This window comes from Procambarus clarkii, chromosome 59 (assembly GCF_040958095.1).
Source record: "Procambarus clarkii isolate CNS0578487 chromosome 59, FALCON_Pclarkii_2.0, whole genome shotgun sequence".
Lineage (NCBI taxonomy): Eukaryota > Metazoa > Arthropoda > Malacostraca > Decapoda > Cambaridae > Procambarus > Procambarus clarkii.
The window spans coordinates 32,081,304-32,100,106 of NC_091208.1; the positions used below are offsets into that span (position 1 = coordinate 32,081,304).

Genomic DNA, 18,803 nt, shown 5'->3' on the forward strand with positions numbered 1-18,803 from the left:
TTGATGAGCTAGTTACAAAATTCACTATAAGTCGTCACATCATAAATGGGTTCGAGATCGACCACAAGTAGTGCATTATATACGTTTATTAAGGAATCTGTGTGAAATAGGCATGGTTCTGAGATGAATGCTGCGGTTTTCGAGCTCGACGCGCGGCAATGGACGCCATACACATCCAGTGGGTGTTATTGGACCCAATACCCATTTTATGGGTGGTTGGAGCCCCATACCCATTCTATGGGTGGTTGGAGCCCCATACCCATCCTGTGGATTGTAGTGGACACCATGCTCATCCTGTGGGTGGTATTGGACCCCATACCCTTCCTGTGGGTGGATGTGATCCCCATACTCATCCTCTGGGTGGATGTGACCCTCATACCCATCGTGTGGGTGGTATTGCACCCCTTACTCACCTAATAGGTGGTAGTGGACAATATACTGATCCTGTAGTTGGTATAGTAGACACAATACCATCCTTTTTACAGTAGTTTACCCCATAGACATTCCAATGTACCATCGTTTTCTGTTAGTGTTCCTACAAAACATCCTTTAAAGATTTGTAAAGCACAAACTATGGTATATAATATTGATTGGTGAAGGACTGTTATTCTATGTAATAATTTTTAGTGCTTATTATAATTTACTAAGAACAACTAATATTTCTCAAAACAAAACTACGAGCCTTCAATAGGAAGTAGCTGATCTATAATATTCTAAGAGTATGGACAATAGTAGGTAAATTTCACAACCCATGTGGGACCTGAAAACTACAATTTTCCTTATAATTGAACCAATCACGACTATTCTGCTATCTAGGTTGACGGACGGGTACTGTGAGACGTAAATTGGTACGTGAGGAAGAGTTTGGGCCTTGGAAAAAAAGTAACTGGGAATATATCACATATTTACTAATTCATATTCAACATATTGACTTTAAGCATTAAGTCATATATGTGCTGTCTTGTGTGAGAACGGGTTGGAAAGTGACAAGGTTTAGAACCGGTTGTCGAAACTGGTCTTCTTCAAAACTGATATCTCTTGCCTCTACTCTCCACAGACGCCATCTTGTTGAATATGCTCTCAGATACAACATGCTGAACATGAAGGTTAATCCACACTTTATAAAGACCAATATAAACATTAAAAAGACAAAAGTTGGCTGCTTAAGTGACACCAAGTAGAAAACTGTACTGGAACAATAGCATTAAAGGAGTGAAAGAGGAGGAGAGCAAAAGGAGTGCCGGACCAACCAGGCTGTGGTGGGTATGTGGGCCTGCGGGCCGCTCCAAGCAACAGCCTGGTGGACCAAACTCTCACAAGTCGAGCCTGGCCTCGGGCCGGGCTTGGGGAGTAGAAGAACTCCCAGAACCCCATCAACCAGGTATCAACCAGGTATTAGTTGGGTTGCAGAACAACCAGCCCGTCCTCCTTAGCTTTCCCAACGTCAAGAAAGCGGTCAATTTAAAGTGGTCTCTCCTAACCTGCCAGAGGGCCTAAAACAGAAAACGGGTTTGTACGTCACTTTCGCGAACCACTTCCATTTTCTAGTATGAAAATTTATGGCCTTGAATAACGCATACGATCGAAATACGACGTTCTTTGTAGGAGGACAGGTTGTACCGGGTATGCAAGAAATTGAGTTAGAAGATATATGAAACATGATTATTTTTGTTACAGACAGCTGGAAGCCATGCTCACTGAATACCAATTTCCAGTACTTCAGCGCTGTCTTCAACGTTATGAAGTACGACCCTCCTTACCGCGTTCACGGTAACGTGGCTCACGAGGGAGAGAAACTGAATGAAACTCTGGTTCTGCAGTGCTTGGGTAAAGGTAAGTAGTGGAGATAATATATATAAGACACATCACACTGTGTTCACTCAGTCCCTGGTCTCTCACACTGTGTTCACTCAGTCCCTGGTCTCTCACACTGTGTTCACTCAGTCCCTGGTCTCTCACACTGTGTTCACTCAGTCCCTGGTCTCTCACACTGTGTTCACTCAGTCCCTGGTCTCTCACACTGTGTTCACTCAGTCCCTGGTCTCTCACACTGTGTTCACTCAGTCCCTGGTCTCTCACACTGTGTTCACTCAGTTCCTGGTCTCTCACACTGTGTTCACTCAGTCCCCGGTCTCTCACACTGTGTTCACTCAGTCCCTGGTCTCTAACACTGTGTTCACTCGGTCCCTGGTCTCTCACACTGTGTTCACTCGGTCCCTGGTCTCTCACACTGTGTTCACTCAGTCCCTGGTCTCTCACACTGTGTTCACTCGGTCCCTGGTCTCTCACACTGTGTTCACTCGGTCCCTGGTCTCTCACACTGTGTTCACTCAGTCCCTGGTCTCTCACACTGTGTTCACTCAGTAACTGGTCTCTCACACTGTGTTCACTCAGTAACTGGTCTCTCACACTGTGTTCACTCAGTCCCCGGTCTCTCACACTGTGTTCACTCAGTCCCTGGTCTCTCACACTGTGTTCACTCAGTCCCCGGTCTCTCACACTGTGTTCACTCAGTCCCTGGTCTCTCACACTGTGTTCACTCAGTCCCCGGTCTCTCACACTGTGTTCACTCAGTCCCTGGTCTCTCACACTGTGTTCTCTCAGTAACTGCTCTCTCACACTGTGTTCACTCAGTCCCTGGTCTCTCACACTGTGTTCACTCAGTAACTGCTCTCTCACACTGTGTTCACTCAGTCCCTGGTCTCTCACACTGTGTTCACTCAGTAACTGCTCTCTCACACTGTGTTCACTCGGTCCCTGGTCTCTCACACTGATTGTGTTCACACTCAGTCCCTCCTCTCTCACACTGATTGTGTTCACACTCAGTCCCTCCTCTCTCACTCTCCTCTGCTCACATCCTAAGCTAGAGTGGCATCGTTAAAGAATAGGTCATTGCGACAGTTAGAATTAACTGGTTAGCGTCAGATTGGCTCATTACCTGACCAAAACATTAAGTGACCTCCACTTTACAGGAAGAGTGGTATGGTCAGATAATGAGACAGTCTTACAGTGAGTGAGAAATAATAACAAAAACTCCTTATATGAGTAACAACATTAAGGAAATAGGGATTTGTCAGCAGGGTACAAACTGAGATATGTACCCACAAAGTAAACTCCTGCTGACTACCCGCCAAACACACACCGAAACTACGACGTTCGTACAACGTTCGAACAAGTTTTAACACCACCTAACCAGTTATAACAACCAATATAGCAAGTTGTAACAACGTTCTAATACGTCATTAAAACGTAAAGCCAAGATGTAACAACTTTATTACAACTTGTAACAAGCGGGAAATAGAGACAGTTTCGGTTTGTGTTTTCAGGGATACCTTTCCAGAGGCCTGACATTACGGCAATTAGCCAAAGCCGAAATGTGGTTCAATAGACCTCAGTGGCCTAAAGGCCACAAGTCATTGGGACCAATGTCACTGCTCCCATTGAGACACCAGAACCACCTCGTACCTTGGCAATTGATCCTAGTCAGTACTCTGATCTGAGTAAACTTTTAAGGGGAACACAAAGAGTATTTGACTTCATCAATAAGATAGGGTCAAAATTTCATTTCCTTAATCCATTAAATTACTGGGTTAAAAGAGCCCAAACTGAAACATATGGGATGAGTTTTGAACATCTCCCTAAGAAATTAGAAAATAATCTAGGTCTCTGGATTGATCTGGACTGTAACTGCATATTAAGGTGCGAAGGATGTTCACAACACGCAAACATAGACTTGGAGATAAAGAATCCCATGTTTCTTCCCCATCACCACCAGGTAAGCAGGCTCATTGTGTTATACATACATCAGCACTGCACTCTACATGATGGGGGCGTTCTAGATACCCTCTCCGACCTAAGACAGCAGTTCTGGCTTACCCAGGATCGCCAGACTGTAAAATATATAATCAAATCGTGTGTATTCAGCCAGAGGTACAACACTTGGGTCTGTCCTTATCCACGACCTCCACCACTCCCTAAGGAACAAGTAGTCAACCATCGTACTTTTGATACAACTGGGGTCGATTACACAGGAGCCTTGACTTTAATCCTTAACCTATGGCATATATATACGACCGGAGTAACATATCCCACCATGCGCATGGCATACATATACGACGTAGGGTGTTGGCGACGATTCAAATGGCCTGCAGGTACACGGGGTTCACATCAGCTTCCTCAGGGCTCTTGTAAACAGATGCCAATGGGGGCCTCGTAGCCTGGTGGATAGCGCGCAGGACTCGTAATTCTGAGGCGCGGGTTCGATTCCCGCACGAGGCAGAAACAAATGGGCAAAGTTTCTTTCACCCTGAATGCCCCTGTTACCTAGCAGTAAATAGGTACCTGGGAGTTAGTCAGCTGTCACGGGCTGCTTCCTGGGGGTGGAGGCCTGGCCGAGGACCGGGCCGCGGGGACACTAAAAGCCCCGAAATCATCTCAAGATAACCTCAAGATATGTTTGAAAAAAAATCGTGGTCAACACTCTCGGGTGTGAGAGCCACAATACTGTGTGAGCAACCAAAGCTGGCACACACAGCATGAGCTAACAGCGCTGCTATTCAGCTTGTGACCACAGCATCGACTAAAAAGTCAAAATAAATATGTAACTGCTATTATTTAGCGATGACAATATTACAGAAGGCCCCTGACTGATAAAAATGACCAGGATTGTGATGATAGCAGAATTGTTGTGATAATTAACCGCTGTGTGGGCGGAGTAATGCTGAGGGAGGGAGTGAGGGAGGTAGCGTCGTCTGCGTAATCTGTGTGGCCACCTGTTGTCTGCACTCACCGTACCAGCTTAGTGATTCACTATGGTGAGTAGTGTAAGTTGAGACTAGAACCGCGCGCAGCACCTGAGCACGTGAGCCCATTAGGCCCCCCTGCTCAGGTGTTGCACAGGTGTCTAGTCTCAATGGGTTCTGGGGGGTTCCTTAGGTGTGTGGCGCGTGCCGGGCTCGTGGCGTCCAGCCGCGCGGCACTTGACAGAGGTTCATGTTGGAGTGGGGGCGGGGGTATGTGGTGGTATGTGGGCCATGTAGGGTAAGTATAGGAAGAGGAATGTTGAAGAGGTGAAGAGGAGAGGAATAGTAGTAGATGAATATTTATGAGTATGTGCCGTAGAGTTAATCCTGTGGGTAGATATATAGATGGATAGATGCAAGTATGTGGTTATGTAGAGGAGGGAGGGCCCCCTACCTGGCAAGGATATGTTGAGGAGGGAGGGCCCCCTACCTGGCAAGGATATGTTGAGGAGGGAGGGGGGCCCCCTACCTGGCAAGGATATGTTGAGGAGGGAGGGCCCCCCTACCCGAAAGGGTAGGAGAACAGGCTCTTAAGATGGGTATGGGGAGTGAAGGACTATCAGGAGAAAGCACCAAGCCATTACGACTATTTAGCACTGGCAAGGGATCAGGATAAGGATTTGGGATGGGACGGAGGGAAGGAATAGTGCCCAACCACTTGGACGGTCGGGGATTGAACGCCGACCTGCATGAAACGAGACCGTCGCTCTACCGTCCAGCTCTACCGTTTGTGTGATAGTGGAGGGAGTCATAATTTTTTCTTAAAGAATGTCTGTTTTATGTAAGGAAAAGAAACATTTAACTTTCTCACCCAATTCAGTTTGTGTCGGTGGTGTTCAATGACGGTGATTAGTTACACATCAGACAGGGTTGTGTTGGCGTCTCAGCAACAAATGGGATGTGTCAATGAGCTGGGTCTCTCTCTCTCTCTCTCTCTCTCTCTGTCTCTGTCTCTGTCTCTGTCTCTGTCTCTGTTTCTGTCTCTCTCTCTCTCTCTCTCTCTCTCTCTCTCTCTCTCTCTCTCTCTCTCTCTCTCTCTCTCTCTCTCTCTCTCTCTCTCTCTCTCTCTCTCTCTCTCTCTCTCTCTCTCTCTCTCTGTCTCTCTCTCTCTCTCTCTCTCTGTCTCTCTCTCTGTCTCTCTCTCTCTCTCTCTCTCTCTCTGTCTCTCTCTCTGTCTCTCTCTCTCTCTCTCTCTCTCTCTCTGTCTCTCTCTCTGTCTCTCTCTCTGTCTCTCTCTCTGTCTCTCTCTCTCTCTCTCTCTCTCTCTCTCTCTCTCTCTCTCTCTCTCTCTCTCTCTCTCTCTCTCTCTCTCTCTCTCTCTCTCTCTCTCTCTCTCTGTCTCTCTCTCTGTCTCTCTCCCTGTCTCTCTCTCTGTCTCTCTCTCTGTCTCTCTCTCTGTCTCTCTCTCTGTCTCTCTCTCTGTCTCTCTCTCTGTCTCTCTCTCTGTCTCTCTCTCTGTCTCTCTCTCTGTCTCTCTCTCTGTCTCTCTCTCTGTCTCTCTCTCTGTCTCTCTCTCTGTCTCTCTCTCTGTCTCTCTCTCTGTCTCTCTCTCTCTCTCTCTCTCTCTCTCTCTCTCTCTCTCTCTCTCTCTCTCTCTCTCTCTCTCTCTCTCTCTCTCTCTCTCTCTCTCTCTCTCTCCCCTCACTCCAAGACGTAGCTTGCTTGCTTCTAGCTCACTTCTAGAGCGGAGCATACTCAACAGCATATAATGTCCACATAGACATGAGGTTCTCACCACATACCAGCAGACCACATAGGAGCATTGTACCTCCATGAGGTCACCGTGTGGACCCTTTGGCGTCCCACGCTTGAGTAACCTGTGTTGGCATTAACTGCTGGGGTCGTATATCTCTCCCCCCGACCCCCACCACCCCCCCTCCCCCCACCCCCCCCCCCCCCTCCCATGCAGGTGACAGGCATCATCAATTACTTGACAATTCAACACACTTCACATTTCCTCAGTCCGCGAGTCTGGTGGAAGGCTAAGTTGAGAGTTTGACATAAGTGTACTGAACAGCAACCCCCATACTCTGCTTCCAGAGCGCTAAGGATATGCGGCTCACACCCACCACATAGGTTTGAGGAGTGTCGCCACATGACCACATGGGTCCCCTCTTCGAAAGTTGAGAGGTAACTGTTGTGAATGTCAACATCTGTCTCTACCATAGTCAGTCCTGTCCATCCCCTCCCCCTCCAACCACATAGCAGGCAACACCACATACCCTATAACCACCTAGCAGGCCACACCACATACCACCATCACAACCACCACAGGCTGGCAGTTGAGCCATGACCACAACATACAAATTCCAAGCAATGAGGTGTTAGCAAAGTAAACATATCATCTCCCCCCTCCCCCCTCAAGCCTCGCCTCCAAGGAGGAGTGCATAGTGGACCACATAGGTATGTAGTCCTTCATGTCGCGCATGCCTGGGCGGGGAGCGAGCCATCGTGGGCGGCTATCCTCTTTGGAGTTTGACGCTTAACTGGTTAAATGAAGCGTTACCGCACACCTTACCCACGCTCCAGCAGGCCCCCAACCCCCCTCTCCCCTACATCTAGTACTCAAGTCTGTTTACTTTCCCTCCTCCAAGGTTGTGGGGGTTAACATACGTGTCCCAGTATTCATAACAGTTACTCAGGTAAAGTCAGTAGACATTTTTACTGAATGTGGGAAACATAACTTCTGGAGGTAGCAGGCAGGTGTTTTCCACTACTGAATGAATATATGCAATTTTAGATGAATCCCAGGAACTTCACCATTACACACATCTGGGGTGGTGGTTTGAGGTGAACTGAGATGGGCGAGGTATTGGGGATGACCATACCCTCACCCCCATCCACCCCCTCCCCAACTTCCCTCCCACCCCCTCCACAACCCGTACCAGCTTGAATTGAAAGAATGTCATAGGTCTGACCTCTTGAGGTCTGACACACACGTCTGGGTTATTGTCCACAGTAGCCCACACCTTACCTGTTCCTGCATACCTCTCCCCCTACACTTAACATACTCCCTTTACTTCCCCACCCCTCAGGTTGACGCTTACACATCTTTCTCGGTACACAGAACAACAACAACAATAAGTAGTGTGGAAATCATCTTTCTGCAGTCCAAAATAACATTTTGAAATGATAAATATGTCTTAGATCATCTCCATTACATTTCTTACCATATAAATATTACTGTGTGCCAGTTTTAGCCCCCGTAACACATTGTAACGTAACGCGGAAATCATCTTTCTGCTGCTGTCCAAAATATACCTCGTGACTGCGGGAGCGAGCATTCGAGCAGTGTACCTCTCAATGTCTGTCTATCGCATGACTGGGTTAATGACCACAAGATCCCACACCATACCTGGTCCTGCTTACCCCTTACACTTAGTAATGTAACGTGGAAATCAACTTTTTGTCTGATGACCAAATAACATTATTGAAACTATGAACGAAGTTTAGCCATTACATCCAAACACAAATAAAATACTACCACAGGCCTGTTTAGTTCTTGTAACACATTATATCGTTTCGTGGAAATAATCTTTCTGTCTGACGACCAAATAACATTTTTTGAAAATGTGAAGCTTTGAAGATTTAATTTTAAACAAAGGTGCGCCACTAGTCCTCGAACTAAGAGGGGTGAGTTAGGAAGAAATACTTTGTGAAATATGCACAGAAGAGTTTGGGGAGACAGGATCACTACCTACAAATTCTAATATTTTTTGTTAACTGTGTGATCACAACATATACCTCATGGTCACTTGTTCTGCCTCTCACTAGTCAATAAACACAATTTTTGAATAATTTCTTGACTAAAATAGCACTCCGAAACATCTTTGCACATTTTAATTTTTCATTGACACATGCACAGCCATCAAAGGGAATCTCACTACTGCATGGATGTCTTGTGTGTTAAATAAACGGTCCTTACCTAGCTTATCATTTTCTTTGAGAAACTTATGTGTGGTGATCATGTCTCCCGAGTCCGCACCAATAACCCACACATCACCCAACTTCTGTTTTCAAATCATAGCTCGCATCTAATTTACGTGTTTTTGTTTTCAGAAACTAAGTTTTGAGAATAAGCACAAAGTCACCAATTACTATTCGTATCATCAAAGTTATTCTCAGAGTTTTTTTTAGTTTAAAAAGAATACTTCCGCCATCCTACATCCATATTGAGAAAGAGAAGGCAAACATAACTTGGTTATTGCATCTAGTTTTAAAAAGGAGTTTGAATAAGAAGTCATGTTCCATAACAAATACTTTAGAGCATCCATTATTTATGAGCAGTAAGAGGGAAACGGGATTTACACATACAATTTCTTAGCATTACAACGCTAACGAGGTAAACATAACATAAAGAAGACAATAATGTAGTAGTACGCTATTAGCCGGCTAGTCAAAAACTTAACATAACAGATATGATTTCACAGAGTTTTAACCTTTACAAGTTTTTCAATGTTTTATCTTCACTTGTGCTAAGTGAGCCAGACAAAATGTGGCATTGCACTATTAGCAAGGCAAGGCAATACATAACAAAGACAAAAAGTAGCAATACGCTATTAGCTAGATAGTCAAAACATATAACACGCATTATTTCACAGGCTTTTTTTTTCTAGCAAATAAGGTTCCTTTAAGCATGCAGGCTCATGAAAGTACTTGTAAAGTACATCAGACTCTCAAATTTTACCCACCAGAGAGGAAGATTACTCTCCGTAACTACGGACGGGGGTATGGTCCTAGTCACATGTGCTTTTATGACTTCGAGTGCATGTGATCTGCTGGGAGGGACATCAAACAACAATGACAAAAGCTGTGATGAAATGGGATTAGATATCCATGACCTTGCATATTATGTACATATTGGTTAAAATCCTTTATTAGTACTAAGTGTTGAGCTTCCAACATCAGCAATGGTATAACATCTGTATATCCCCCTCTTCCCTTCCTAGCTAGTGTAATGTAGCGTCGTTGTCGCCTCACATTTTCATCTCTTTCTAGTGAATAGATGTATATACTGTCTTTATTAATTTTCTCTACCTTGTGAATATCCTCAAATGTCACTGCAGAATTAACATCAGCTGGTCAGTTAATGTATCTGAGACACCAACTAGCTTTCACAGATCTAGCGCGAATATTATCTAGATGCATCCCTTTAGGTAACAATTATAAGCCGCAACACACTGCATAAGGCATATATCAGCCTCTCCCTCTGGATTGGAAACCAACTGCTTTCCATGCAAGCCTTCAGGATAGTCTATATGTGAGCCTAATCTTATTGGATGTTCAATCTGAACACAGTTGATATAAAAACCGGTGAGCCTCTCAACCAAGACATTGGACCACTCCTTCTCTTCCAGGTATTGAGATATTTTTTCTGTCAATTCGTCAGACCAAAAATTAATAAGCATACCTAGTTCCTCTTGTGTAACTGTTCGCCCATCGCCTCGTATGGGAAAGCCGTCATTATTTATTGGAGACTGTTTTACAACACTGGTCCGGGATTTGGTTATGGACCGGAGTTCAATCCAAACCTCGAATTCAAATATAATATTTGAAAAGAATGAGAAAATATTAAATAAGTAAAAGTCAAGTGCACATGTTAGCTATGATGAGCATAAAAGACTGTGAGGGGGTAGTGTTCAAGTATAAAAATATATATATGTTTTTGTGAAAGAGGAAATATGATTCACACATCAGCGGTGGACAATGCGGTAACCATGTGATGTGCACAAAATAATTTGAACTAACTAAAAAAAAATTTGTTGACAAACAGTAATGACATTGATAATACGAGGTCATGAACTAGATACTGACAGGAGAAACAACAAAAAGCCGCGATATTGAAAAGAAACTGAACTGAAGTTGTAAAGAATTTGTAAGTTGATAAATATATGTAGTGTGAAGCCCATCTACTGGAAAACAGTAAGCAAACTTTATTTGAAAAGAACATGAGAAGACTGAAAAGCAGAGCAGTGAAATGGGTAAAAATAAGAAACAATGATCTTCATAAACATAACATAACATATCCACGACCGTAATTAATACACTGTGAACTCTCTTAAAACTGTGCTCACCGTGAAATCTCGTCACTCTGCAAAACTCGTCACTCTGCATAACTCGTCACTCTGCATAACTCGTCACTCTGCATAACTCGTCACTCTGCATAACTCGTCCCTCTGCATAACTCGTCACTCTGCATAACTCGTCACTCTGCATAACTCGTCACTCTGCATAACTCGTCACTCTGCATAACTCGTCCCTCTGCATAACTCGTCACTCTGCATAACTCGTCACTCTGCATAACTCGTCACTCTGCATAACTCGTCACTATACATAACTCGTCACTCTGCATAACTCGTCACTCTGCATAACTCGTCACTCTGCATAACTCGTCACTCTGCATAACTCGTCACTCTGCATAACTCGTCACTCTGCATAACTCGTCACTCTGCATAACTCGTCACTCTGCATAACTCGTCACTCTGCATAACTCGTCCCTCGGCATAACTCGTCACTCTGCATAACTCGTCACTCTGCATAACTCGTCACTCTGCATAACTCGTCCCTCTGCATAACTCGTCCCTCTGCATAACTCGTCACTCTGCATAACTCGTCACTCTGCATAACTCGTCACTCTGCATAACTCGTCACTCTGCATAACTCGTCACTCTGCATAACTCGTCACTCTGCATAACTCGTCACTCTGCATAACTCGTCCCTCTGCATAACTCGTCACTCTGCATAACTCGTCCCTCTGCATAACTCGTCACTCTGCATAACTCGTCACTCTGCATAACTCGTCACTCTGCATAACTCGTCACTCTGCATAACTCGTCACTCTGCATAACTCGTCACTCTGCATAACTCGTCACTCTGCATAACTCGTCACTCTGCATAACTCGTCACTCTGCATAACTCGTCACTCTGCGAAACAAATTGCTTTACTACAAATATGACCATGAGAATAAAAATGACCCCATATGTTTTGGAGAGTTATTTTAGTCAAGAAATGATGCAAAGAATGTTTAATGACTAATGAGAGAAAGAGGAAGAGACTATGTAGGTAGTGATCACGTCTCCTCAAACTCTTCTGTCTTCCAGAGTCTGGTGTGGTGCATATTTCACAATACCTTTTCTTTCCTCCTAAGTCACCCTCTTATTTCGTGGACTGGTGGTGTTTGATGTGTTGAACTGCTTAAAGGAACCTTATTTGCTAGAAAAAAAAGCCTGTGAAATAATGCGTGTTATATGTTTTGACTATCTAGCTAATAGCGTATTGCTACTTTTTGTCTTTGTTATGTATTGCCTTGCTAATAGTGCAATGCCACATTTTGTCTGACTCACTTAGCACAAGTGAAGATAAAACATTGAAAAACTTGTAAAGGTTAAAACTCTGTGAAATCATATCTATTATGTTAAGTTTTTGACTAGCCGGCTAATAGCGTACTACTACATTATTGTCTTCTTTATGTTATGTTTACCTCGTTAGCGTTGTAATGCTAAGAAATTGTATGTGTAAATCCCGTTTCCCTCTTACTGCTCATAAATAATGGATGCTCTAAAGTATTTTTTATGGAACATGACTTCTTATTCAAACTCCTTTTTAAAACTAGATGCAATAACCAAGTTATGTTTGCCTTCTCTTTCTCAATATGGATGTAGGATGGCGGAAGTATTCTTTTTAAACTAAAAAAAACTCTGAGAATAACTTTGATGATACGAATAGTAATTGGTGACTTTGTGCTTATTCTCAAAACTTAGTTTCTGAAAACAAAAAAAAAAACACGTAAATTAGATGCGAGCTATGATTTGAAAACAGAAGTTGGGTGATGTGTGGGTTATTGGTGCGGACTCGGGAGACATGATCACCACACATAAGTTTCTCAAAGAAAATGATAAGCTAGGTAAGGACCGTTTATTTAACACACAAGACATCCATGCAGTAGTGAGATTCCCTTTGATGGCTGTGCATGTGTCAATGAAAAATTAAAATGTGCAAAGATGTTTCGGAGTGCTATTTTAGTCAAGAAATTATTCAAAAATTGTGTTTATTGACTAGTGAGAGGCAGAACAAGTGACCATGAGGTATATGTTGTGATCACACAGTTAACAAAAAATATTAGAATTTGTAGGTAGTGATCATGTCACCCCAAACTCTTCTGTGCATATTTCACAAAGTATTTCTTCCTAACTCACCCCTCTTAGTTCGAGGACTAGTGGCGCACCTTTGTTTAAAATTAAATCTACAAAGCTTCACATTTTCAAAAATGTTATTTGGTCGTCAGACAGAAAGATTATTTCCACGTTACGTTACTAAGTGTAAGGGGTAAGCAGGACCAGGTATGGTGTGGGATCTTGTGCTCATTAACCCAGTCATGCGATAGACAGACATTGAGAGGTACACCGCTCGAATGTTCGCTCCCGCAGTCACGTGGTATATTTTGGACAGCAGCAGAAAGATGATTTCCACATTACGTTACATTGTGTTACAGGGGCTAAAACTGGCACACAGTAATATTTATATGGTAAGAGATGTAATGGAGCTGGAATAAGTCTCACTTTACATTTCATAATGTTATTTTGGACTGCAGAAAGATGATTTCCGCGTTACGTTACAATGTGTTACAGGTTATCTTGAGGTGCTTCTGGGGCTTAGCATCCCTGCGGCCCGGTCGTCGACCAGGCCTCCTGGTTGCTGGACTGATCAACCAGGCTGTTGGACGCGGCTGCTCGCAACCTGATATATGAATCACAGCCTGGGTGATCGGGTATCCTTTGGAGGTGCTTATCCAGTTCTCTCTTGAACACTGTGAGGGGTCTGCCAGTTATGCCCCTTATGTGTAGTGGAAGCATGTTGAAGAGTCTCGGGCCTCTGATGTTGATAGAGTTCTCTCTCAGAGTACCTGTTGCACCTCTGCTTTTCAACAGGGGTATTCTGCACATCCTGCCATGTCTTCTGGTCTCATGTGATGTTATTTCTGTGTGCAGGTTTGGGACCAGCCCCTCAATTATTTTCCACGTATAGATTATTATGTATCTCTCCCGCCTGCGCTCAAGGGAATACAGATTTAGGCTCTTTAGTCGGTCCCAATAGTTTAGATGTTTTACTGAGTAGATTCTAGCAGTAAAGGATCTCTGCATGCTCTCCAGGTCAGCAATTTCTCCAGCTTTGAAAGGGGCTGTCATTGTGCAGCAGTACTCCACTCTAGAGAGCACAAGCGTTTTGAAAAGTATCATCATCGGTACAGCATCTCTAGTGTGAAAGGTTCTTGTTATCCAACCTGTCATTTTTCTTGCAGTTGTGACGGCTACTTTATTGTGTTCTTTAAAGGTAAGGTCTTCCGACATGAGTACACCTAGATCCTTTACATTGCCTTTTCGTTCTATATTATGATTGCCTGTGTTTTGTACGTGTACGTATATTATGATTGCCTGTGTCCGTTTTTATATTTTCATTTTTTCCGTAGCGTATGAGCTGGAACTTATCTTCGTTAAACACCATATTATTTTCTGTAGCCATAGAAAGACCTGATCTACATCTGATTGGAGGTTTGCCGTGTCCTCTATGTTGCCTACTCTCATGAAGATCCTAGTGTCATCTGCAACGGATGATACAGTGCTATAGGTTGTGTTCTTGTCTATGTCCGATATGAGGATGAGAAAAAGTACTGGAGCAAGCACAGTACCCTGGGGGACTGAGCTTTTCATGGTTGATGGGCTGGATTTTATTTTGTTGACTATTACACATTGGGTTCTGTTAGTCAGGAAATTGTAGATCCATCTGCCTATTTTCCCGGTAATTCCTTTTGAACGCATTTTATGTGCAATAACACCATGGTCACATTTATCAAAAGCTTTTGCGAAATCTGTGTAAATTACATCAGTGTTTTGTTTGTCTTCCATAGCATCTAGTGCCATATCATAGTGGTCCAGCAACTGCGACAGGTAAGAGCGCCCTGTACTGAAACCATGTTGTCCGGGGTTATGGAGATGCTGTGATTCCATGTATTTTGTGATCTTACTTCTTAGCACTCTCTCAAAATTTTTTATGATGTGCGATGTTAGTGCCATCGGTCTGTAACTTTTTGCCTCTGCCTTATTTCCTCCTTTATGGAGTGGTGCTATCTCTGCTGTTTTTAGTATGTCAGGGATAACGCCAGTATCTAGGCTTTGTCTCCACAGAATGTGAAGGGCCTGCGATAGGTTTTTTTTACAGTTCTTGATGAATATGGAGTTCCAAGAATCCAGGCCTGGTGCAGAGTGCATAGGCATACTGTTTATGGCATGGCTTCTTCAAAATCCAGTGGGGATAGGGCGACGTCTGATATATGATTTGATGTTGGTATCATATCCATGAAAAATTCATTTGGGTTATCAATCTTTAGTGCGTTTAATGGCTCGCTGAAAACAGAGTCGTACTGTTTCCTCAGTAACTCGCTCATTTCTTTGTTGTCATCGGTGAAAGTTCCATCTACCTTTCGTAGGGGCCCGATACTAGATGTGGTTTTTTATCTTGATTTTGCATAGGAGAAAAAATATTTCGGATTTCTCTATTTCACTGATGGCCTTTTGCTCTCTTTGCCTCTCCTGGGTTTTGTATGATTCTTGTAGCTTGAGTTCAATTGTTTCTATTTCTCTACCTAACCTTCTTCGCCGTTCTTGAGATAGGGTGCGACTCTCAAGTTGTTCCACAATTCGTTTTCTTCGCCTATATAGGGAACGACGGTCCCATTCCAATCTGCATCTCTTTCTCTTTTTTCTTAGGGGTATGCGGTTTGAACATATTTCTAGTGCTACTGAGCTTATTTTTTCCAGGCACTGGTTCAGGTTTGCATTTTCTAGCTGTTCTTTTCAGTTTATTTCTGTGAAGTCCTGGTTTATTCGCTCCCAGTTTATCTGTTTATTATTGAAGTTGAATTTGCTGAAATCTCCTCCACCGGGAATCTGGACTGGTTTTGAAGGTCTATTCCCCATGGTTGTCAGAACTTCAATTAAGTTGTGATCCGAGTAACAGGTATTTGTAATCAATATGTTCCTGATCAATTCATCATTATTTATGAAAATGAGGTCCAGCGTGTTCTCCTTCCTAGTTGGTTCTACTATTTGCTGGTTTAAGGCAAACCTATCGCACATCCGTAGCAGGTCATTTGCATGTGCCTGTTCATTTAGGCTACTTCCTGGTATTCTTTCTGATATTACTGTATTAGCCAGGTGCTTCCATTTCAGGTGCCGTAGGTTGAAGTCCCCAAGCAGGATGATGTTCGGGGCTGGATTTGTGAGGTTTTCCAAGCAGTGTTCTATTTTCATTAGTTGGTCTTTAAACTGCTAAGGGTTTGCCTCCGGTGACTTATATACAAGAACAATAACTACATTTAGGATCTCTATTTTGATTATCAGCATTTCCACCATATCATTTGAGGTGTTTAGCAGCTCAGTACAGATGAGTGTGTCTTTGATGTAGAGGCTGACCCCACCCTGAAGCCGGTGTTTCCTATCACATATGAAAAGATTGTATTCTGAGATCCATATTTCACCATCATGGTAGTCCTTTGTTTGAGTTTCCGTTAGGGCTGCAAACACTGTAATGATCTGGGGCTCAGCTCATTGGTTCTCCCTTCTCCCCTCTTTTCCCTCTCCTTCTCCCCTCCTTTCCTTCTCCCTCTCCCCTCCTTCCTTCTCCCCTCCCCTTGGCCGTCATTTGTCTCCTCCTCTTCCCCCCCCTGTCGCCCATTTGTCAGGGTCAAGAGGTTGACCTGAGGGTAGGGTGGTCGTGGATACCTTGGCTTCTCCCACTCAACTTCCCCACTCAGATATTTCCCTCTCCACCCCCTCTCATCCCCTCTCATCCCCTCTCTTCCCCTCTCACCGGCCTCTTCCCCATACCAGGCAGAGTCAAATGTCCCTACCCTTGATCTTAGAGGAGACAGGCTTGAACATAAATTATCAGTTTTGTAAACATTGCTCGCAGGTGTACTGGGGCCCCATAGAGGCGCCTTGTCCTCCCTTCTCTTAGCTGGGGAGAGCTGACTCAATCTTCAGGAATTCATGTAGCTTTCCACGGCAGATCAGTGAAGGTGATTGGCCTGAGATAAGGGCCAAGTCCTTATTGGCCCTAGAGAGCCAGACCTCAGGCCTACGTGTAAAAGGGTTGGCCATGGCCAAAATAATGGGTGGAGCCTGGGGCTGTATTAGATGGTGGGAGGAGTAATCCTTCCCAGCAATAAGTTGGAAAAACAAAATTTCATTAGTGTGTCTTGGGAGTGTATTAGGAACAGGGCCGCAAGCCCGTATCCTCGGGGCTGAGGGCAGCCATTAACATCGTGGCCGTAGTGCGGGTATTTAAGGTATAGTAGCACGTTGAGTTTCGTGCCCTCAATAAATATCTATTGTGCCTCTAGGGAAAATAGAATAGGTGATGTGTTCAAATTGTCTTAATTTACATGTTTCATAAAATAAATTGTATAGCTTGTCCAGTGGTATTCACTTAACTCCCCTTTTATATATTTTGCTACTTTGTCATTTTTAGGTGTTGTATTGGAAGCCCCCCCAGGTTCTCCTAACAATTAATCGATACTAAAGTTGCCCTTGGATTTAAATTAGTAACGTAAATTACACAAACTAATTTTCCAAAATTTATTACTGAAATTCATATTACCCGGAGTCCCATGGTTACTGATTCCTTGCCTTCCTGGGGGATCGGTGATAGACACATTCAGGTATGGTTGGTCGGGAAGGTGGTGGCAGTGCTTTAATGGTTTTTATTTTATAATTAGTAATAAGCGAATAACCCTTGTCCTTGGTGTATCTTCCTCATTTAATATTCCTCTTAGATACGTGGCAGTCCAGTGAGGGGTCTGTCATGTTCACAGAAAATGGTACCATCCGTTTTCTATGTGCGGCGGCTGAGACGCCAGAGAGAGGAGGTAAACAGAGCGTACAGGACGCCCGCCAAGCTTGATAGCTACTAGTCATGTAACATCTCAAGTATTAAAGTCAGTAACCAAGTCATGACTTTACATCAACCCTACAACCAAGACTTCCTCAGTAACACACAAACACCACATTGGCGACGAGGATGAACTGTGAACGCAGGTATTTGTTCAGTTTCAAACACAAGGGAGAAGCATGCTGCCTGGAGGAGGAAGAGAAGCTGTGAGCGCCATACCCGATGCTGTATGCTAACCGATGCTGTGTGCTAACCAATGCTGTGTGCTAAACGATGCTGTGTGCTAGCCAATGCTGTGTGCTACCCAAGCTGTGTGCTACCCAAGCTATGCTGAAGAAACTGTGTACTGAGGAATCTGCCGACGTTGTGTACGAAACGACGCTTTGATGTGTACAAAACCTGATGTTTTGGTTACGAAACGACGCTTCGTGCTACAAAATTCATCACACTGAACTGACTGCTGCACCAACTGCTGTACCAACTGCTGCACCAACTGCTGTACCAACTGCTGCTGTACCAACTGCTGCTGTGCCAACTGCTGTGCTGCTGCTGTGAGTAGGAACAACACATGTACACAAGGGCTAGGTAAGAAGTCAGTTGCTGCTATATTGTGCACTGTTGTGAACTTTTGCATTAAAATGCTTGTGTGCTTTGCAAAATTAAAGTAATTACTGTGAATTCTTGACTAACATATACAGTGCAGTAAGTGTTTAATATTCTGAGGAACATTTAAGTGATAAGTTACATTTATTCAGTAAAAAATGGCAAATATACCTGAGTTTCCTGCATTTGATCCTGACTGTGACCAGACAAACCTGTCACAGAGGTGGGTCAAATGGCTTAAAAGGTTTGAAAATTTGTTGATTGTTTCTGACATCAAAAGTGCTGAAAGAAAGCGTGCCTTTCTACTTCATTATGCAGGTGATAGAGTTTGTGACATCTTTGACACACTGAAAGACACTGGTGGTGCCAAAGATTATGACATTGCCAAAGCCAAACTAACAGAGCATTTCAAACCAAGGCAAAATACTGCTATGGAAATTATGCATTTCAGG

At 43.7% G+C, this 18,803-nt stretch overlaps 1 protein-coding gene across 1 annotated transcript in view; it reads left to right on the forward strand.

The window, feature by feature from the left end:
• The window catches only part of LOC123768307 (uncharacterized), a 131,607-nt gene that overhangs the window by 76,406 nt on the left and 36,398 nt on the right, over positions 1 to 18,803 (forward strand). The window contains exon 4 of the mRNA XM_069307198.1: positions 1,678 to 1,833. Within this exon, the coding sequence (XP_069163299.1) occupies positions 1,678 to 1,833 (156 nt within the window). The remainder of the gene's footprint in view (positions 1 to 1,677; positions 1,834 to 18,803) is intronic.